This window comes from Triticum dicoccoides, chromosome 2B (genome assembly GCF_002162155.2).
Source record: "Triticum dicoccoides isolate Atlit2015 ecotype Zavitan chromosome 2B, WEW_v2.0, whole genome shotgun sequence".
In the NCBI taxonomy this organism is placed as follows: Eukaryota; Viridiplantae; Streptophyta; class Magnoliopsida; order Poales; family Poaceae; genus Triticum; species Triticum dicoccoides.
In genome coordinates, this window is record NC_041383.1 from 807,305,054 (window position 1) to 807,325,560 (window position 20,507).

Consider the following 20,507-nt stretch of genomic DNA (forward strand, 5'->3'; position numbering starts at 1 on the left):
TATGTATGTGTACATCACGGGTGGTTATGGTTGCAATCAGTCGCTCTGTCAGGTGGCCCATCTGATCAGAGGGCTGGGTTGTGCATGTGGAAGGAGAGAGAGACATACATGGACATGGACATGGACATGTGGGTTGCACAGGAGAAGCTCTGGCGGACGGACGGACGCCGTGGTGGCAGCGGCACGGCAATCATTGAAGCTTCCCTTGTGGTTGTGCTTGTGCGGCCTCCTTGTCCTCCATCTCACATGGCATGCCGGGTCTGCTCGCTGCCACTTGGCAACGGCGACTCCCTCTGGTCCGGTTCCCCGGCGGCGGGATGGCGCCACCTGCTCTCAGTTAAAACCCCTGTGTCATTGGTTCTGCTCCTGGCCCCAGGTGCTCCTACCCAAGTGCCCTGCCCTGCCATGCCATGCCACGGTGTCCACGATGAATTTTTCAGCAAGCTTGGAATTTTTCACCCATCAAATTCTTTAGTTCAGAGACCTCCACAACAGAACACGACACATCGACACCGACACAAGGAGAATCCCGTTCTACCACCACGCGTCAGCGCCGGCAACGGTGAAGTTTCCTAGTGTAGCCCCTGTCAGGCAGGCAGGCAGCTTCTCCGGTAACACGCTTTGGGTTGGTTCACGAACGCTGCCGCTTTTTGTCCAGGTGCATTGCATTGCAGGGATCCGTTTACCACCGTCAAACAGAGCATAGCCGAGCCGGCGCGGTCGCAAAGGGCACAAATTGAAAGCCCCGGCATGGCACGGGCAGTTCATCAAGGAAACATTGACTCCTCCCAGCTGCTTTCCTTCCCGCCGGCGAGGAGGCCCGACCAACCATTATAATAACGGACGGCATTTAACAGCTCCCATGCTCCACGCACGCCGCCGCCGCCGATCCCCATTCATCCACCTCCCTGACCTGACCCAACCACATCGCATGCCATTAGTGCAACCCCTCCTCCCACGGCCACGGCCACGGGACACCGGGACAGACTCACAGACAGTATCATGCCGCAGAGAGACCACCCGGCACAAAGCGCGGCGGGCTTGATTGTCCTCCGTGCTCCCACACCACACCAGACACCACACCACAGCAAAGCAAAAGGATTCAGGCATTTGGTCCCTGAGGACACGGAAGATCATCTCCATCGCTGCTGCCGGAATCGGCGCGTAATACGGGCTCAAGAAGGCTCTACTACCTGTTGATCTGAGCCGCGGCGACGACGGGAGCCTGTATGTATTACAGGGGCGGCGATGCTGTCTTCCCCTGGCAAGAACATCAGGCGCCCCGCTGGTGTCCATGTTGCATTGCATGGCACCGGGATTTGCCACGACTAGAAACCAAACAGAACCGCGGGAACAAGGGAACTGTAGCCGGGATGTGATTTGCAAAACAACACACGCACCTCCTCGTTGAGCACGATCAGTCTATGGAGGATCCAATGCCGGGAGAAACAGTTAGTGGTGGCGACACGCTAGGCGCTCTAGAAATACTCACACGGATGGCCCCAGGTACAATTTCGACAAATTATTGATGCCACAGCTCTAGATATGGAACTTGCGGGAGGCTGCGGGAATCTACGACGAGGCTGGTGGATCTGACTGTAGATACGGGGCGAAGTGCTTCAGTGTCTCCTCGTAGACAGGTTTCTTGAAATCAACAGCCTGTGCGCGCGTTCCGACATGGAAACTGTGTTAGTAGGCGCCCCAGATTCAAGAAACAGGAGGGATCGGGTGTTATTATCGGGCTGGAATAAATGGACCACCTTCTCAATCACTTGCTGAGGGGTCATCCATGCCCACTCGGAGAACTCCGGCTTCTCGGATCCATCGCCCATCAGGTTGATCTCGTCATCACCCCCGGTAAGCCTAAATAGAAACCTGCTCATTCCAAGTACACGGTTAACGTACAGATCTGATCAGCTCCTAAATATCTTGTGTGTATTTCGTAAGATGGGCAGAAATTCATTATTTCACTGACAGTAATTAACTCGGAAGAACACCTGAACAAGTTCCAACCTACACGAGTCTGACTGGGCCCAACCCTAAGACTAAATGGAAGAGTTTGAGAGAGGTGAGGGGATAGCATCAGTAGGCTGCCCACTGTAGCATACGTACATCCATGGAAATATCTCCAGCCCAAATTTGGATAGCCACACATACCAACTACCAACCATAAAATTTATACCAGTCAGTGACATGAGCCATTGTGAAAGATCATAGGAATGTATCCAATACTAAGCTATCCAAATCATTAGACAGCATCAGGAGATGGCAGCAGATGCATAACATAGAAAGAGTTTCAATCACTCACACATGAATTGTGTTTCTATTTCGATCCAACATAAAGAAATAACTCGACCTTACTGCAGTAAGTTCTGTCTTTTGACTTCCAGCAACTTAACAATCGACCACTAGGAATCCAACAGTTCTACTGAGCACCAAAATTGACTAGCTGTTACAGGCTACGGGGAACTACATGTCCTGGACTCAAATTCAGTAGGAAGCTTCGTACCAACGGATGCATTACGAAAACTTCAGATCAGTACAAGCATGACCTTGGGTGCATGTGAGTGGTTGGATAGATTCAAGATGTTCATTCTCACAGTTTAATGTCTCCTCAGACTTTCCTACCCATGCCCTCATAAGGAGCTTCGTATTGAATTTCTGTCTATGCATCTCATATAATTTTTTCCAATGTACTACAGCTGGAGACATGTATGTGCACATGCACACCGTGCAAGACAAGTGTGCACATCATACTCCGCACATGCATACAAGTGCATCCAGTGAATGACTTATTAACAATTGCAAGTTGAACTGTAGAGGAGCATCATGTATGTTAGGTTGAAACGTAGAGGAGCATGCATACAAGGTGTTAAACTCTCTGACTTCTAACAATACAATTGGTAGGAAATGGATTTGTAACATGTATGTTACATACAACTAGGGCATATACAATCTTCCATGGTAGCTGTGAGCCTATAATGCATAATGGATAATGAAGCATGTTCAGATGTTAGTATGGATGCATATAATAAGGCATGTTATGACATAATCATGGACTATTATGGTGCAACATATTTTTAATGGATTTTGCTGACAACTTAACTGACATCAGATTTACTTGGTGAATCGCTACACGGCATGAATAATAGTGTGGTGGTTTGGCAGAGAAAGATGTGCAACGGCCGTGGCTACGCGGCTGTATCTTGGGGTTGGAGTATTCTGTTTGTCAAGTGTCAACTGCTATGCCTGTGCATTAAAATGATTTTTGTAGGACTTTCCTTTCAGGTTGAAACTTTTGTTACTAAACATCATACTTAGCTGAAGCAATCCAGCGGGCTTACCACTTCTGAGCCTGGCCCTTCCAGTTGGTTCCCCACCTAGCATTCAGCTTGTCTTTGACATCCGCGGGGAAATCATATGTCAACCAATTGGGGGCCTACACGGACACACGCAACGCGATCAGCAAGAAACCTTTTCGTTATGAAAACAAATTCACCCAGCTGCATATTGGGAGCAGAGGGACACTAGAGATTTATCACTACTTAGTAGGGTTGAGATTGGCCAATTCATTTCTAGTATATGCCTCAAAGTAAATCATGATTACAAGAACGTGCGAAGAAAGTGAAGGAGTGCCGAGTGCCGACTGACCTCGGCGACAATCTCGGCAGATCTAACACCGGTTTCTTCCCTCAGTTCCCTAATGGCAGCTGCTCGCGGCTCTTCCCCTGGGTCTATCCCACCCTGTGGCGACACACAACACTCGGCAAATCAACAACAGGCTGGTAATACGTGTACCAGGATGCAGCAGCAACGATAGTAATCGATAATTAGGCTGCTGAACAACGACTTTCACTGGTCGTCAAACTGTTGTTTTAGGAGTAGTACCTGAGGCATCTGCCACGCCGTGGGGATGTCGATCCTGGACGCGGAGAAGATCTGCGCGGGGAGAGAAGCGATCAGTGAGAGAGGGGAGCATCGAGAGCGTCAACGGCGGAGGACGAGCGGGGGGAGGGGTGCCTTGGTGAGGGAGGGGTCGGCGAGGCAGATGCCGACGTTGGTGCGGTAGCCCTCGGGCGGCGAGTCCATGGTGGCGAACACGGCGAGCGGCGAGGCCGAGCAAGAGGGCGGGCGGCGGCGGCGGGCGATCCGGGGGAGCCGGAGAACGGCGGAGGAGGAGGAGACGGTGGGGGTGAGAATGAGGCAGCGTGCGGCGGCCACCGTCATCGGTCCACCCGCAAACCCGACCCAACCCAATCGATTGGGGCGGGGGGTCAGAGAGACAACCAGAGTGGTGGTGGGCTGGTGACCCTGCCAAATGGGCCAGTCCTGGGCTCCTGGCGTGTTGGGCCCATGGTGGGCCTGGCCTGGCATGTAGCCCGCTTAAGGTCGTGCCCGGGGTCGTGAGGCCTTGGCACGCGTGCCGGCACACTGGCTTGTTTATTTTTGTATACAGCCCAATAGGCTGAATATAGGCTCAAAACAGCCCGATAGGCACGATCCTACATGGGCCAGCGGGCTAAGTGCATCGCCGGGATGGCCCGTGTAATATGGGGGCCATGCTTGGTAGTTAGAGCCTTTCATCCCACTGTCATCCAAACCCGTCATGTCAAAGCGACAATGTTGAAGGAACAAATCAAGGCGCTCGCGAATTTGACAGCGGTGATCCCAGTGATGTCGAGCAAGAACAACGAAACTCACCCTGATATCCTTGAGTTGTAAGGGTGGAAGCAAGTGATCGAGCACTCGGTCGAGGAGTTGCGCGCCGAGGTGGGACATTTGCAAGTGAAATTTCTAGAGAAGGACAAGGGGAGGGAGAAGGAGGTGTTGTCGATGGTCCGGTATTCGAATCTGTCACCCTTCCATCCACTTCCGGCATACGCGCCTCAGCACAAGGCCAACAAGCAGCCACTCATTCACGGTGACGACATGACTACAGATCATCCAGAGGTGTCACCGTGTGAATTGCGGACTCGGGTCTGCCTTCGATATCAGGCAGGGGTGAGTTCATTCATGGGGGGCTATTACTTTGCTCGGTTTCCACCATCGTTGCAATTTGAGTTTCCCTTGTTCGATGGGGATGGCCGATATGTCCATTTTGCATCATAATTTCCTACGGCTATTCATAATGTTTTTGATCAATATTTCACTTTAGGACGCAATTGTAATGAATTTTCTTTCTTAATATGCAAGATACACTTAAAGAGGTAGATTGCCGGCAGCTAGAATTCTGGACCTAAAAAAACTACATCAAAGTTAGCTATTCTCCGGAGCTCCAAATGATCTGAAAATTTATCGCTATTTTGGGAATTTTAGGTGCAACCAAAATAGTAGCTCCTTTAGAAAATGGCAGGAATGGAATATTAGCTTTATAAAGGAAAAATGTATTTTCCCCTTATTTAATTTTGGCCAATATTTTCATGAGAGGTCAAAATGGGAACAAGGAGTATCTCCACAAGTTTTCATGAGCTTAAGAGATGCCTAGATTTTTTTTATTTGGATTTAATTTCTTCAGCTGGCAGGAAAATGAATTAATTTTAAATGAAAACATTGCATCCGACTTTTTTTTGAGCAACAGAGGGTTTCCCCTCCGATTTCCATTAGACGAAACCAAGCATCCAGATAAAGTTCCAACCCTCGAGCACAACTGACAAAATCTAGCCCTATTACATCTCAGAGAGTCTCTCTGCATAGCAAGGCAACATAAAGAACTACAACGATCTAGCACAAACAGCAAGAGCCAAGGCACAAAAGTTGAGCCTCTCTTCGCAGATCATCTACTTTCACTTCACTTCATCTGGGCGCCAAAAGAAGGAGCTTATCCCCCATATTCGTCACTACTAAATTCTAAGAACTCCAAAACGCCAGCCTTGCGCCGCTTTGTAGACTTCACTTGCTACTTGCATGATGAGGTTTGCTCCCAGCCTCAACATTCTTTCCTCTGGGTATCTTTTCTGCAAAACAGCCCAGTCAGCAATCCATCCACACATCATTTTCACAACACCCATTGGGTTAGGAATCATTTTTCTATCAAACACAATGCTATTTCTGCATCTCCAAATCGACCACAGCAGCGCTGAGATGCCAACCAACATAAGTTTCTTGCTATCTTTCTGGAAATTTTTTAGCCATATTGCAAAACAATCATTGAGGTCTCTAGGGGTGCATTTTAGATCAAACGCACATCTCACCAGAGCCCAGATGGTTTTGGCCACTGAGCACGAGAAAAATAAATGATCTATCGTTTCATCTTTGCCACAAAACACACAATTTTTATCTCCCTTCCAGCCTCTTTTTAACAGATTATCTCTAGTAAGTATGCTTTTCCTGGCTAGAAGCCAAAGAAAGAATCTAATCTTAGCAGGAACTTTAGTTTTCCATAGGAACTTCCTGGAGAAGCTCACATCGGATTTGATCAGATCTCTGTATAAAGATTTGATAGTGAATTTTCTGTCAGCAGTCAACATCCACATGGGTTTGTCTCTCCCCCCATGCATCAGCACTTCCTCACATCTCGCTCTCATGCTATTCCAGAGTTGCTCAGTATCCCCATAAAGAGCTCTCCTGAAAGTGAAACCACCCCATCCCTTATCGATAGCCTCTCTCACCGAAATCCCCTGGTCATTGCTAATAAAAACAGAGAGGGATAAGCCTCTTTGAGGTATTTATCCCCAACCGACCAGTCTTCCCAAAACCTGGTGTTTCTGCCATCTCCTAATCTTTTTTTAACATGTGGATAAAAATATTTTCTGATTTTTAAGAGATCAGACCAGAACTGGGAATCCCCATTTTTGTGTTTGATTCCAGAAAGACATTTGTCCCCAACATATTTCCTTTTAACAATTTCCTGCCAAAACCCCTCATCATTCTCAAGTTTCCACAACCACTTAGCTAATAAAGCAATATTGAACATTTCAATATTAATAATTCCTAGACCCCCTGTTGTTTTGGAAGACAACATGTTTTCCAATTCACCAAATGATATTTCTTTTTATCCTCCTCTGATTGCCACACCAGCCTAGCTCTATAAAAATCTATCTTTTATTCCAGCTGGCAGTAGATAGAAGGACATCATATATATATAGGTATGTTAGATAAGCAGGATTGCACCAGAGTGACTTTCCCTGCAATATTCAGCAGTCTACCTTGCCAGCAGGCACACCTTTTCTCAATTTTCTCAGTAACATTCTTCCACATCTTGTTTCTAATTCTCTTGTTAGAAATGGGCAGCCCCGGGTATTTCAGAGGGGTTTCCCCCAGGATGCAAGTGAAGATTTCTTGGTATAATTATTTTTTCCCACTGGCCTCCCCAAACAAGAATATTTCACTTTTATGAAAGTTAATTGTTAGACCAGACATTTGTTCAAAAGCAGTTAGGATAAATTTCAGATTTCTAGCAGACTCTTCATCATCTTGTAGCAAGAAGATGGTGTCATCTGCATATTGCAGCATATTGACTCCATTTTCATGGTAGTCAGTGATACCTCCTTTTACAAACCCTTCCTCTCTAGCCCTATCTAGAATGATGGCCAGAACATCAACTGCCAGATCAAAGAGCAGAGGAGATAAAGAATCTCCCTGCCTTAGTCCCTTAAAAGTATTGAAGTAAGGACCTATATTATCATTCACTTTGACTTCTACATGCCCCCCTCATAGTGTGCAACACCCAGTCACACCATTTGTCTGGAAAGTTTTTTAGTTGGAGCATCTTATGCACAAAAGGCCACTTGATTTTGTCATATGCTTTTTCAAAGTCAACTTTGAATAGCATGGCACTTTGTTTTTTATTTTATATAGAATTCAGGGCTTCATGCAGAATTACAACTCCCTCCATAATATATCTTCCTTTCACAAAGGCAGTTTGGATAGGTGATATAATAGGGTTGACCACTTTGCTCAATTTGTTCATCAGTATTTTGGTGATACTCTTGAAACTAACATTTAAAAGGCAGATGGGTCTGAATTTCTGAATCTGTCTAGCATCTTTCACTTTTGGAACTAGGGTAATAATCCCATAGTTCAATCTGGCCAAATCAACTTTGCCCTTGTGAAAGTCATCTAAGATAGCTTTCAGATCAATTTTCAGTAGCTCCTAGAAATGTTGATAGAAGTCTACAGCAAATCCATCAGGGCCTGGACTTTTGTTTTTTTCCATAGTGAAAACCACATTTTTAATTTCTTCCAAACTGAAAGTTTCAATCAATTCATTTTCTTCCTGTGTTGATATCCCTACAGGGTTTTGAATGTCCAGGTTAATATCAGAATTTTCAGCTTGACCAAATAAAGCTTTGTAATAGGTGGTTTACATGCTCCATGAGTTTGGCATCTCCCTCCATGGGCTCCCCTCATGTTCAAGTGCAGTGATCCTATTTTCCTTCTTTTGCCATTAACCTTGGCATGATAATCTTCACGCCAAGTTAACTATTTTCCTTCTTTTGCCATTAACCTTTGCCATTAACCTCATGTTCAAGTGCGGTGGCTGTGGTGGTTAGGGTTGTGTGCATATGACCAGGAAGTCACGGTTCGATTCCCACTGCACTCGTATTATTTTTGCTCCTTAATAAAGAGGAGGAAATAAAATGAAATGGGCCGGCCCGCGTGGAGAAGGGGATGTGCGCCCGTTTGCCCTAACACCTAAAATGGGCGCTTAAGGCGCCGTTTAGGAAATGCCGGTTATGCTGCAAAGTAAACCTATCAACATGAATCTAGTTTTAAAGACGCCAACAACGAAAACGGTCCAGAATTTTTTTTGAAGGCATGTAGCTCTTGGCCCAGCTAACCCAGCCCACTTGGCGAGCTCCCATTCCATTCTAAACCCTCCTCCTCCCCACCCGGCCACCCGCACCGCCGCCCCCCGCAGCCATGGCGCGCCGCCACCTCCTCCCGCTCCTCTCCCGCACCCCCCACGCCCACGCCCCCACCCCCACCCCCATCCACCTCCGCAACGCCTTCTGCTCCTCCTCCACCGCCGCCCCGGCCACCATCGACGCATCTCCCCCCGCCGCATCCCCCGCGGACGATGCAGCGGCGGCCACGACGGAGGCCCCGCGGGAGGAGAAGCCCCTGCACGAGACGATCCTCCACATCATCCGGCGCCGCAAGTGGACCACCCGCATGGAGAACTCGGTGCGCCTGCTCTGCCCGGCGCTCTCGGCGCCGGTCGTGCACGGCGTGATCTCCGCCGCGGCCGCCGCCGGCCGCGCCGACCTCGCGCTCCAGTTCTTCCGCTTCGCGTACCGCCGGGCCGGGTTCCGCCCGGAGCTGGCCACCTTCGCGCTGCTCGTCCCGCTCCTCGCCTCCAGGGGCATGCTCAACCACGCCCGCTGCATCCTCCTCGACACCATGCCGTCCTTCTCCGCCTCCCCCGACGAGGCCACCGTCGCCGCGCTCCTCGCCGCCTACGGCAGGGCCGGCATCCCGCAGGAGGCCGTCAAGCTCTTCCGCCTCATGCCCGACCTCGGCATCACCCGCACCGCGCTCTCCTACAACGCCGTGCTCAAGGCCATCCTCTGCCGCGGCCGCGAGTCCATGGCCAGGCGGATCTACAACGCCATGATCGCCGACGCCGTCGCCCCGACCCTCTCCACCTACAACACGCTCATCTGGGGGTTCGGCCTGTGCAACAAGATGGACTCCGCCGTCAGGGTGTTTGGGGACATGAAGGCCCACGGGGTGACGCCGGATGTCACCACCTATAACACCCTGCTCAATGCCTGGGTGCGGAAAGGTGATCTGGAGAGTGCACGCAAGGTGTTTGATGAAATGCCAGGAGCTGGGTTTGAACGCAACTCCATCTCATACAATGTCATGATCAAGGGATACGTTGACGCCAACAAGGTCGAGGAGGCAGTGGGGTTGGTCACGGAGATGGGGGAGAAGGGTCTGAGGTTGAGCGAGAAGACGTTTGCTGCGTTGATGCCAGGGCTTTGCGATGATGAGGGGAAGACTGCGGAAGCCCGCAAGGCAGTGGCCGACATGGCGGAGCGACGACTCACGCCAAAGGACAAATCGGTGTTTCTGAGGCTTGTGTCGACATTGTGCAAAGCTGGGGATTTGGATGGGGCATTTGAGGTGCATAAGAAGAGCGGGCAGTTCAAGCATGTCCTGGTGGATCCGAGGCAGTACGGTGTGTTGATGGAGAGCTTGTGTGCAGGTGGCAAGTGTGATGGTGCTGTGGAGGTGCTAGATGAGCTTCTAGAGAAGGGCACACTACTCAGCCCAAAAAGTCCAGTGCTGGAAGCACCAGCCTATAATCCAGTGATTGAGTATCTGTGCAACAATGGGAACACCAACAAGGCTGAAACGTTCTTCAGGCAGCTGATGAAGAAAGGTGTGGATGACAAGTCTGCATTCAACAGTCTTATCCGCGGGCATGCAAAGGAAGGTGCGCTAGAGGCTGCAAAGGAGATTCTTGCCATTATGACACGCCGTGGTGTCCCTACCGACCCCCACTCGCACGCACTGCTTATTGATAGCTTCCTGAAGAAGAATGAGCCAGCTGATGCAAAGACAGCATTGGACAGCATGATGGAACATGGTCACTTACCAAGGCCAGCTCTGTTCCAGTCTGTCATGGTGGCACTTTTCAACGATGGCCGGGTTCAGACCGCAAGCAGGGTCATGAAGAGTATGATCGAGAAGGGGATTACCGAGAACATGGATATGGCACATAAGATCGTGGAGGCTCTCTTCATGAGGGGTCATGTGGAGGAGGCGATTGGTCGCGTCAATCTGATGGTGGAAAATGGCTGTATGCCTGATCTGGATAAGTTACTAGCTGCCCTTTGCGAGAAGGACAAAGTGATGGAGGCACAAAAGCTGGCTGATTTTGCGTTGGACCGGGACTTTGAAGTTAGCTTCTCAACCTATGACAGAGTCCTGGAAGCCCTGTACACTGAGGAGAAGACATTGCCAGCCTACTCCATGCTCTGCAAGATCAAGCACAAAGGAGGCGTTGTAGACCAGAAGGGTTGTGATGCTTTGATGGATAGCTTAAAAGCTGGAGGATACTCAAAGCAAGCTGACATTTTGTCTAGGATCTTGGTGGAGAATGGATCATCAACATCCAAGAGGGGCAAGAAGTCTGCCATGGGTGCATAGGGAGGTTTCTGGGTTCATGGAGAGGTCCTATTTTTCCTTTCTGAACTGAAGAAAACAGTGGTTTGTTTGTTTTATTAATGCTTGTTGGGCCATCTGTCAGATTGGGATTTTCATCCTAGGAGACAAGAAGAATAGGTAAATTTACCTTTCTCACGGAACCCCTGATTTAATCATGTGCCATTTTCTTAGAAAAGAAACATGACCAATAATTGAGGCAGATGTACTTGTTATGAATTTAGTTCAGAAATTACATCTATGACATGTTGTTACTTCGTCGTTTATAAGTGGATCTACTAAAGACAACAGAATTTTGCTTTGCTTCGGCATGGGTACATTTTGCTGGGCTGGTGAAGTGGATCTACTAAAGACAGACCTCTGATCCACATTTTGTATCCTCTTGTTAATTTCAATTCGTTTATTGCGTGGGTACTGATAACCCATAGTAATATTTAGGTGCATTCTAATCGCATTCCCTAGTCTATTTGTGCTCCTGTGTGGCAGCTATGATTTGACCATTAGTTAGTAGCACCTATAATAGAGTAAAAGCTACTTACTCATTTTTGCCATTTAAACATAGGTTGCAGCAGCCCTGTTTTAGCCTGTGCTGGGTGACTGCTCTGCGGCTGGAAAAAGGAATAATTTGAGAAGCAATATCTGCTCTTGTACATTCTGTTTGCAAGCACAAGCTAGATAGTATTATGCATTTGCCATGAGCAGTGGCGGAAATACACCGGTGATGCGTGTTATCGGCATGATGCATCTCTTGTTCCGCGATGTGCTTGGAATATGTTTTGCATCTTTGTTTCCATGCCCATTTTGATCTCTCTTTGTTTCTTTCCTCAGTTGCGCGGCTCCACCTGTGCTGATAACTTGCAGCTTGAATTCTTGCTGGTTTGATTGCATAGCTAGGCTCTTGTGTTTGGTAGCAGATGCAGGCTGTGGACCTTTCAATTTGCATAACACGGTCCGGGTCCACCACAGCATCACGAGATATTTCTACAGGAATTTCCGTTGGGAGTGTTTAGGGTTTAGAGTTGACGTGTCACTGCTAGCTGATCGGCTTACAATCCATGCATACATCCGATCCAAGCGTGTGGCGTTGTCGCTGCCGGTGCATCGCTGCCATGTGTGACGTGCTTTTACTTCACAGCCCAGAGTTTTGTTTTTGTTTTGTTTTGGCATGATGCCAAAGGAAGGCGTTGATCATTTCACCTTGTTAATTGGATGGATACTGATAGCTGATGGCCTGATACTGGCAAACAAGCATGAACGTCACATGGAGATCACTGACACTTGTCCCGTCTGCGGCCTCGAACTGGGTAAAGCTCAACGTGGATGGGTCTTTTGCACAGCCCGACGGATGAGCTGGTGCAGGCATGATATTGCGGGACGAAAAGGGTGAGATTGTGGTGGAATCGGATATAGTCTCCGACTGGTGAATATGGTGAAGGCCCAGGAACGTGATAGATCAAGGCATGCTATGTTGATTCTAGAGTCGAAGCAGCTCATGGAGCAAAGGGAAGTTACATTTACTCATGTTCGGAGATCTCGACAAAGGGATGTTTTTCTTTAGGGTCGGTCTCGACGATGTTGGTTGAATGGTTGCTGAGTGCCGACCATCACACTTATGTTGCTACATATGCGAGTGTTATAGACGCAACAGAAATTACTTTATGATCACACTACCTACTGAACAAGATTTGGTTCCCCCGCAAAAAAAAAGAAAGAAAAAGAACAAGATTTGGTTCAAAAGGAAGCTCCAGTTGCATGCACAGTCAGTGTTTAACTTGTTAAAACGGTCGGTGCTTTGCATGTTACCATTTCTTCCAGTATACATGCCTTCTGTCCCATACATCATCCATGGAATACTTTAACGAATCTCTGGCTAGCTGTACAGCGTTTCATATGTTGTACCCACTACGCAGACATATATTCCGGTATAAACACACATGCAAACTGACGAGCACATGTACTGCCGTTACGTAAATAGATTGACCTAACTGCTGAGTCTTTGGCCTGAGAAGGATACTGCTAGCACAAACAGACAGCTTTATTTTTTTATAAACCTCCGCCTTTATATACTCTCCAAGAGACAAAGCAATCATGTTGAAAATCGGCAAGGACAGAATAAACCAGTGGCACAAAAATTCGGGAGCTCCTATTTCGCGCGCTATGCGCTGAGTATCGAGCAAACAAACGCACACCCCAATGGGTGAACTTGGGCCGGCCCAGCTGCGGGGCAGTGCTATCCTCCTTTTTTTTTGTACTTTACTTTTTTTGCTTCTTCAGAAAAGCTTGGGATTTAAAACGATGCTCATCACTTCAAAAAAATATTCACAAATATTTATGAATTCAGAAAAATGTACATGATTTCAAACAGTGAATAATTTTTGAATTTCGATGAACATTTTTGTATTTGATGAGAACATATGAATTTAATGAAGATTTTTTGAATTTTATGAACAAAATATGAATTCAAGAACATTGTCTCAATTCAATGGACATTTTTTTTACTATGACGAACATATTTTTGAAATTCATTAACATTTTATAATATGACGAAAAAATTTTGATGATAAAAATAATAATTCAGCAGACATTATTTTAGTTTGATAATTTGTTTTTCAAATCTATGAGAATTAGATGGATAATGTTTTAATTTGGTGAACAAAAAATGTTCACGAACATGAAAAATTGTTCATGAAAATGAAAAGAATAATAAATGCGAATAAAAAGGGGAAGAACAAAGGAAAACCCGGGAAAAAAAATAAAAAATAAAAGAAAAAAATACAAAACAAAAACCTAAAAGAAAAACAAAAAAACCCAGCTTAGGAAGGCTCTAGAACCTTCTTACCAAAATCGGAAGAGGGAAGCATCTTCTCCTCTCGCCACCGCCATGGTGCGCCGTCGGGCAAAGTTCACGCAGCTTTGACGGTGGCGGAGAGGTCTTTCAGAGATGTGGTGCCCCGGTGGGGCGCGCGACATGACGGTGAGGGCTAGCTGTTGCGTGTGCATTGATGGCTGGTCTGGGCTGGCAGCTCAGCTCCGGTGCATTGGCAATCTTCGGTGGTGGCCCTTAGCCTGATCACTTGAGAAGGGAGTTGCGTGATGGGATCCTGGCCGGCGACATGTTTTTGGTTGTCTTAGGGTTTTTGATAGGGAAGCGAGAGAATGGTGCCGCCCAGAGGCGGCATTGAGATATGCTGACGACGCGCCACCGATGGACGCAGGAGGAAGAAGAGTTCGGCTCCCCCAAGGATTTGAATATAAATACTCCTCTGTACTCATCTGCTCCCGGTCAGAAAACAAATCAAAATAAATACTAGAAAAATACAAAAAATTCCTTTTTTTTTGTGGTAGATAATTTGATGCGTGAGGTCCGCCCCAAACTTCAACTCATTTAGACATCTGAGTAGCTCTCGGAAAAAAGGCAAATCGGCTCAGAACAGTGCGTGAAGAGTAAACAATTTTACAGACCCTGATTTTTTCTTTTTTGCCGAGAGCTGCTCAAATGTCCAAATGAGTTGAAATTTGGAGCGGACCACACACATCATATTATCTACCACACAAAAAACAATTGTTTTTTTTTGAATTTTTCTAGTATTTGTTTTGATTTTTTTGTCAGCGCGGGTGCAGCTGAGCCCGGGAGTAGAAACTCTGCGTCCGAAGAATTATCACTTTTCGTACCATGTAGTGTGAATGTGAAGAAGACACCCTAACGTCCTTCGGCAGTGCCTACTTCAGCTCTGCACTGCTATCGGATGGAAGAGTAGTGGTGCATGGAATAGTCTTTGAGCAGGAGAAACATACATTGTGATAGTTGCATACTCTTTGAGAGTTTAATAATTAATGTAGAGTAACTAAATTACCGTGAATTCAAATTTTATAAGATCTATATGTAGAGTAACTAAATAAAACCGAATCAAGTACAAGAGAGAAGGCATCTGAGACATTGCATTACCGGCGCTCGTAGCCCTTGAACACCTTGCTCATGACTGCTTCCCTTGATTGCCTCTGTCCACATGCACAAATCCCTCCACCGAGAAAATATATTGTACTTCATTTAAGAATGAATCTAGTACAACTTTGTACAATATACATTGCCTGGCCATGTAATTACCGTCCAAAATATATGCAATTAGTTTAGTTACATATAGTTTGTCATAATTACATTGTGTTGCGCACACAGAAACAAGTTCCTAACCCATATAATCATACTCACAGAGCATGGCAACTAATCTCCGAGCTTACATGTCCCCTGAATCTCAAAAACATGCACCTGCTCTGAACTTTTGCAAATTTACTCTGCTCTGAACTTTTGCAAATTTACTCTGCTCTCTCAATTTGCAACTGCTTCCACATTCAGATTTCAGGCAATCGGAAATGGAGTGGAGGGGAGTAGATTTTTCACAGAAATACGACGGCTACAATAGAATAATCTCTCCACGTCTCTCAATAGGCACACGCATATACACAAGCAAGCAAATTGAACTGCAAAACTGAAACAAAATCTGCAAAGTTTGTGAGGGATTAAATTTTGCTATGTTGCAATTCAGTGTTTACTCTGAAATTTATGAAGTAAATAAAAATTCCAATTTACAAATATTGAGCAGGTGTATTGGATGCAAAGCAGCTACACTTTTCTATTCCATTGGCCACCCACCGGGGGCCGATTTTCGTGTTTTGACCCTTTGGACAAAGTTTAGCCGGATCTGACCCCCATCTAAAAGTATTTCGGGATCCGACACTTTTGCTACCGCCATAGTCCCCGGCGGTGGTGTTGAATAGGCTACCGCCAAGACCTCCAGCTGTAGGGCTAACGGCAGGCACCGACGTCCGTCCCCCCCTATACTGACGTGGCAAAGGGACCTACCGCCACGGACCCCGTCGGTAGGCTCTGTTAGGCTACCGCCAAGATCCCTGGCGGTAGGGTGCTGTGTAGTGGATAAGGTTGTGTGGTGGGGGCACAACCCCCACCCTCCACACAACCATTCACCCCATTCTCTCCCACTCACCCGAGCATAAGTCCTCTCCCCCCATTCTCCTCCAATCATAAAATGCACAAAAGAGCAATAAATAGGGTTTCCAACAATTTGAGCCAATGCCACCAAAGTAGATGATTCCAACCAACTAAAAGAAGAGATTGGGAGAGATACCTTGGGTGATGCAAATGCTCCAGATCCACTGAACAAATCTCTAGCAATGGAGAGAGATTTAGTGGGTGCTTTGCTGGGGGAGAGACGGGGAAAGAGGGTGAGATCGGGAGGAGGAAGGAGATTGGGGATAAATGGGTGGGTGGGGCCCCCACCACCACCTTATCCACTATAGAACCCTACCGCCAGACTGCTTGGAGGTAGGGGCACACAGCTTACCGTCAAAACCCCTGGTGGTAATGTCCTTTGCCACGTCGGCACACGCAAATAGTCGTCAGTGGCCCTCCGTGAAGCCTACCGCCAAAGCATTCAGCGGTAGCGTGTACAACCCCACCGCCAAAGACCTTGGCGGTAGGAGAAAAGGTCAAATCCCATTACACTTTTAGATGGGGGTCACATCCGGCTAAACTATGTTCAAAAGTTCAAAACACCAAAATTGGCCCCCGCCGGGCAGGCCAACATTGTCCTCCAGTGGTCCAGCACAGTTTTAGTGGCCTAGTACCGCACGTAGTGGCTGGAATGACGTGGACATGGACTAGAGACACTCGGGGGAGCTTTGACAATGCGAGGACAACCACACCACCAGTTGCCGGCCGCTAGCGCGGCGGCGCTGCCAAGCATTACACTCGTGTTAATTGGCACATCCGTAGTTACAATTTTACGCCTGAAGACTGGGTACTCCATGATTTTCTATGTTAGTAGCACTCCGAATTAAAATTATTGGAGTACCAAATTCATCAGATTAGAAAGGATAGTTAGTTAGTTTAATTTAAGTGTAATTAAACAGCTCGGATTTACAAATCGATTCTTTTGGAATTTTATTCTTCTGCCAAACCAAATAGTCAGCAACAATTGCCAGAGTATTGCAAACCACATATATATCAGGCATTATTTCTTTCTTGGGACATGTATATAAGCATGTAAGCCAATTTTGTTAGGTTGATCTCTATCCCGTTCGAACCCAACGGGTCGAACGGGCCCTTGACTCGCGCCCTGATCGGAGGCGCCCAACCAAACCATGGTTGGTGGGCCCCTGTCGCCAGCGCAATATAAAGAGGTGGGGGTGCCGGGGCACGTATAATGAGGTTGACCGTGCACCACAACACCACCGACACACCAATCCGATCTAGGGTTTTGCGCTAGGCCGACGGGAAGCTCCGCCGCCGCCATCTCAGTCCACATCGCCGCCGTCACCACACCACCATGGCCGGTGCTGGATCGAGTTCGTCCACACCAGGAGAAGGTAGGTTACCGGATCTCCTAGCCCACTCCGATCTAAGGATCTATCAATGGTATCAGCCAGATCGGGCTAGTTGATTTCGGCACAGAGAAACAAAAACAGAAAAGAAAAAGAGATCCCCTCCCCAAGAACCCTAATCAGAGGGCAAAGGAAAGTTCACCGGCAGAGGGCCTCGGGCCTCACCGGCAAAGTGCGCCGCCACTCCGGTCGCGCCGTTCCTCTCGATCCCGAATCGCATCGGCATGCCGAGGATTCGGGAAGAAGAACTACCCCGAGAGGGGCAAAGAGCACCGGATGGCCACACGGTCGCCGGCAAAGGGCACTGCCTTGCTGGAAAAAAAAAAGGTGGGGGTAACCACCGCGGCCAAATCCCTCAACAGCGGCGCGCTCACCGCACAGGGAGGACGCGCGACCGGCGAGGAGGATGGCCACGGAGCAGAGTTGCCACGCTCCTCTTCCTCTTTCTCTCACTGGAGGAAAAACGGGGATCCTCTCTGTCTCTCTTGGAAACGAAGAGGGAAGGGGAAGGGGAAGGGGATGGCTCGTCGGGGTGCCGCCCGGGCTCGCCGCTCCGCCCTGGCTCGCCGCGCCGGCGTGGCTCGAGGAGCCGTCACCGAGCGAGCGGGTGAGACAGGAGCGAGCGGCCGAGAGCGAGGCGAGCGGCGTGCGGGGGGAGGAAATGACTAGGGTTCCCCTCGCCCCCAATCGCATCGCTCGTTTTTGATCAGGCGAAAAGCAAGGGCGGCCGTCGGGTTCAAATCGACGGTCACGGTGAAACCCTAGTCCCCGCCGGGCCTGCTAGGCCGAAAGTTGAGGAGGGAGCAGGCCAGCTGGGCCGCTAGGTCGAAAGCATGGCGAGCCCACAGCCACGCGCTGGGCGAGGCCGCAGCCACGCGCTAGGCCGAGGCCCTAGCCGCGCGCCGGGCCAGCCGCAGTGGGCGCAGCTTCGCGCTGGGCCGACTCCTTCCGCCGCGGGTGCAGCCGCGCGCTGGGCCTTAGGCCGCAGCCGAGCGCCGTTTTGAATGTTTTCTCTGTTATTCTTTACAGAGCAGAGTTTGACGAATTTTGTCCAGTTTTTTTTGGGCAAATTACAGTACGGTTTTCTGTTCAAAACACTCCAACAAAAATTTGTTCAGAAAATAGAATAGTAAACAGGAAAAGTTTCTGAAATCGAAAATTGAAAATTTTCAGAAACAGAAAAGTTCATGAATTTTATAAAGAAATAATAAAGTTCATGAATTTTTATTTAGTCAAATAAAAGTTTCTTTAAAAAGTAAAAAGTTCGTGAATTTTTATTCAAGTTTTTTTTCCGCTGCGTAAATAATTATTAGTGCTCTTTTAAAAGAAAATAAAAGTTTAGATAGAATTATGTTTTAAGAGCATGTTAAAGTAATTATGGAAATGAATATGATTATGTTATTTTTATGACCAACGTTGTTAATAACATGATCATGTTTTATTATTGAAATTTAAAGGTGCATTTATTTCTAATATTTTGCCCAACGGTAATATAGATTTAATTGCATAGACAATTGTATGTTTAATTTGACCAACGTTAGATTATTGCATATGATTGTTTTATTGATGTCACTTAAATTGTGATTTCAGGAGGCTTTCACTTGATGAGTTGCCTAAAAGAAGTTCCGACACTCAGAGGTGACAACCACACTGAGTGGAGGAAGAAAGTTGAACTGGCATTTATTTGTGCTGATCTTGACTGGGTTGTGGTGAAACCACAGCCGGTCAGACCCACAGAGCCAGTAAGAAAGGCTACTGATGATGATGCTGCATGGGCTAAAAAGAAGGGGGACTATGCTCCTTTGAAGCAGTCCTACCTCATAGATAACCAAAAGTGGGTCAATGCAAACAAAAAGTGCATGGCTTTTATAAAGAATACAATTGAGAGCGCCATTGTGGGCTCCATTCCAGAGTGCACTTCCGCAGGGGAGTTGCTTACAAAGATAAAGAGCCAGTTCACTGGCTCTTCAAAGATCTATGCCACCCAGGTGTTAGAGCAACTGGTGACAAAACACTACACAGGTGGTAGTCTTGGAATAAGAGAGCACATCCTCAGGATGAGTAATATGGCAGCAAAGCTCAAGCCCATGGATGCGGATCTGGAGATCAAACCAGCACTCCTGGTCCACCTGGTCATGGCTTCACTGCCACAGGAGTTTGCAACTTTTGTTGTAAACTATAATATGTCACCTGGAACATGGGACATTGAAAAGACAATAGCAATGTGTGTCCAAGAAGAGGATAGACTCAAAGCCGCACATGGTGGTTCAATCAACTATGTGAAGGAGTGGAAGAAAAAGAACTACAATCAAAACAACAAAAGTTCTCCTTCAAAGAATGGAAAAGCCCCCTATCAGCATCAGCATCAGCAACAACCTTTCTCAGTGGACAAAGACACGTGTCTCCACTGCAAGCAGAAAGGGCATTACAAGAAAGACTGCGCTGCTTGGCTGAAGTCAGTCATGGCAAAAAGAGGTAACAATATAGTTTCATTTGTCAATGAATCCTTGTATACACAGTTTTCAAAATCCACTTGGTGGATTGATTCCGGAGCAACTGTTCATGTTGCAAATTCTTTACAGGGATTCCATTCGACGCGAACTACGCTAAGAAGCGAAAGACGCATTGAAGTGGCAAACGGAGTTGAAGCAGAAGTTGAAGTTGTCGGTGATATCTCCTTGGAGTTAGCCGGCGGATTCAATCTTCTACTTAGAGATGTTTTATTTGTTCCATCATGTCATAGAAACTTAATTAGTGTTTCTTGTTTGGACAAAGATAGTTATGAATGTCATTTTGGACATGGCAAGTGTGCCATTTGGTATAATAATGCTTATGTGGGTGATGCTTTACTACATGATGAGCTTTATTTGTTATCACTTCGTGAAAAAGTTTATTCCGTTTGCAACGTGAAAGAAAATGTTTCCGCGTCCAATAAAAAGCAAAAGAAAAGAAAAAGAACATTCGACTCATCGAAATTATGGCACTGTCGCTTGGGC

At 47.3% G+C, this 20,507-nt stretch overlaps 2 protein-coding genes across 5 annotated transcripts; one reads left to right on the forward strand and one right to left on the reverse strand.

The window, feature by feature from the left end:
- Positions 1-1,343: 1,343 nt before the first annotated feature.
- LOC119366472 (nudix hydrolase 26, chloroplastic-like) lies at positions 1,344-4,274 on the reverse strand. Its single transcript, XM_037632210.1, has 6 exons — positions 4,021-4,274; positions 3,889-3,939; positions 3,652-3,744; positions 3,345-3,439; positions 1,761-1,875; positions 1,344-1,659 (listed from the first exon to the last, which is right to left on the reverse strand). The coding sequence occupies exons 1-6, from the start codon at positions 4,225-4,227 to the stop codon at positions 1,573-1,575; spliced, it is 648 nt and encodes a 215-aa protein (XP_037488107.1). The 5' UTR covers positions 4,228-4,274; the 3' UTR covers positions 1,344-1,572.
- Positions 4,275-8,862: 4,588 nt separating this feature from the next.
- On the forward strand, positions 8,863-12,636 carry LOC119366470 (pentatricopeptide repeat-containing protein At2g37230-like). Of its 4 annotated transcripts, none has more exons than XR_005176048.1 (2): positions 8,863-11,235; positions 12,339-12,636. XR_005176048.1 is itself a non-coding variant. In XM_037632209.1 (1 exon), the coding sequence occupies exon 1, from the start codon at positions 8,863-8,865 to the stop codon at positions 11,098-11,100; it is 2,238 nt and encodes a 745-aa protein (XP_037488106.1). In that variant the 3' UTR covers positions 11,101-11,369. The 4 variants fall into 4 exon arrangements, 1 of the variants encoding a protein (XP_037488106.1); XR_005176047.1 differs by lacking the exon at positions 12,339-12,636 and adding an exon at positions 11,678-12,041; XR_005176049.1 differs by lacking the exon at positions 12,339-12,636 and adding an exon at positions 11,685-12,041.
- Positions 12,637-20,507: the final 7,871 nt, after the last annotated feature.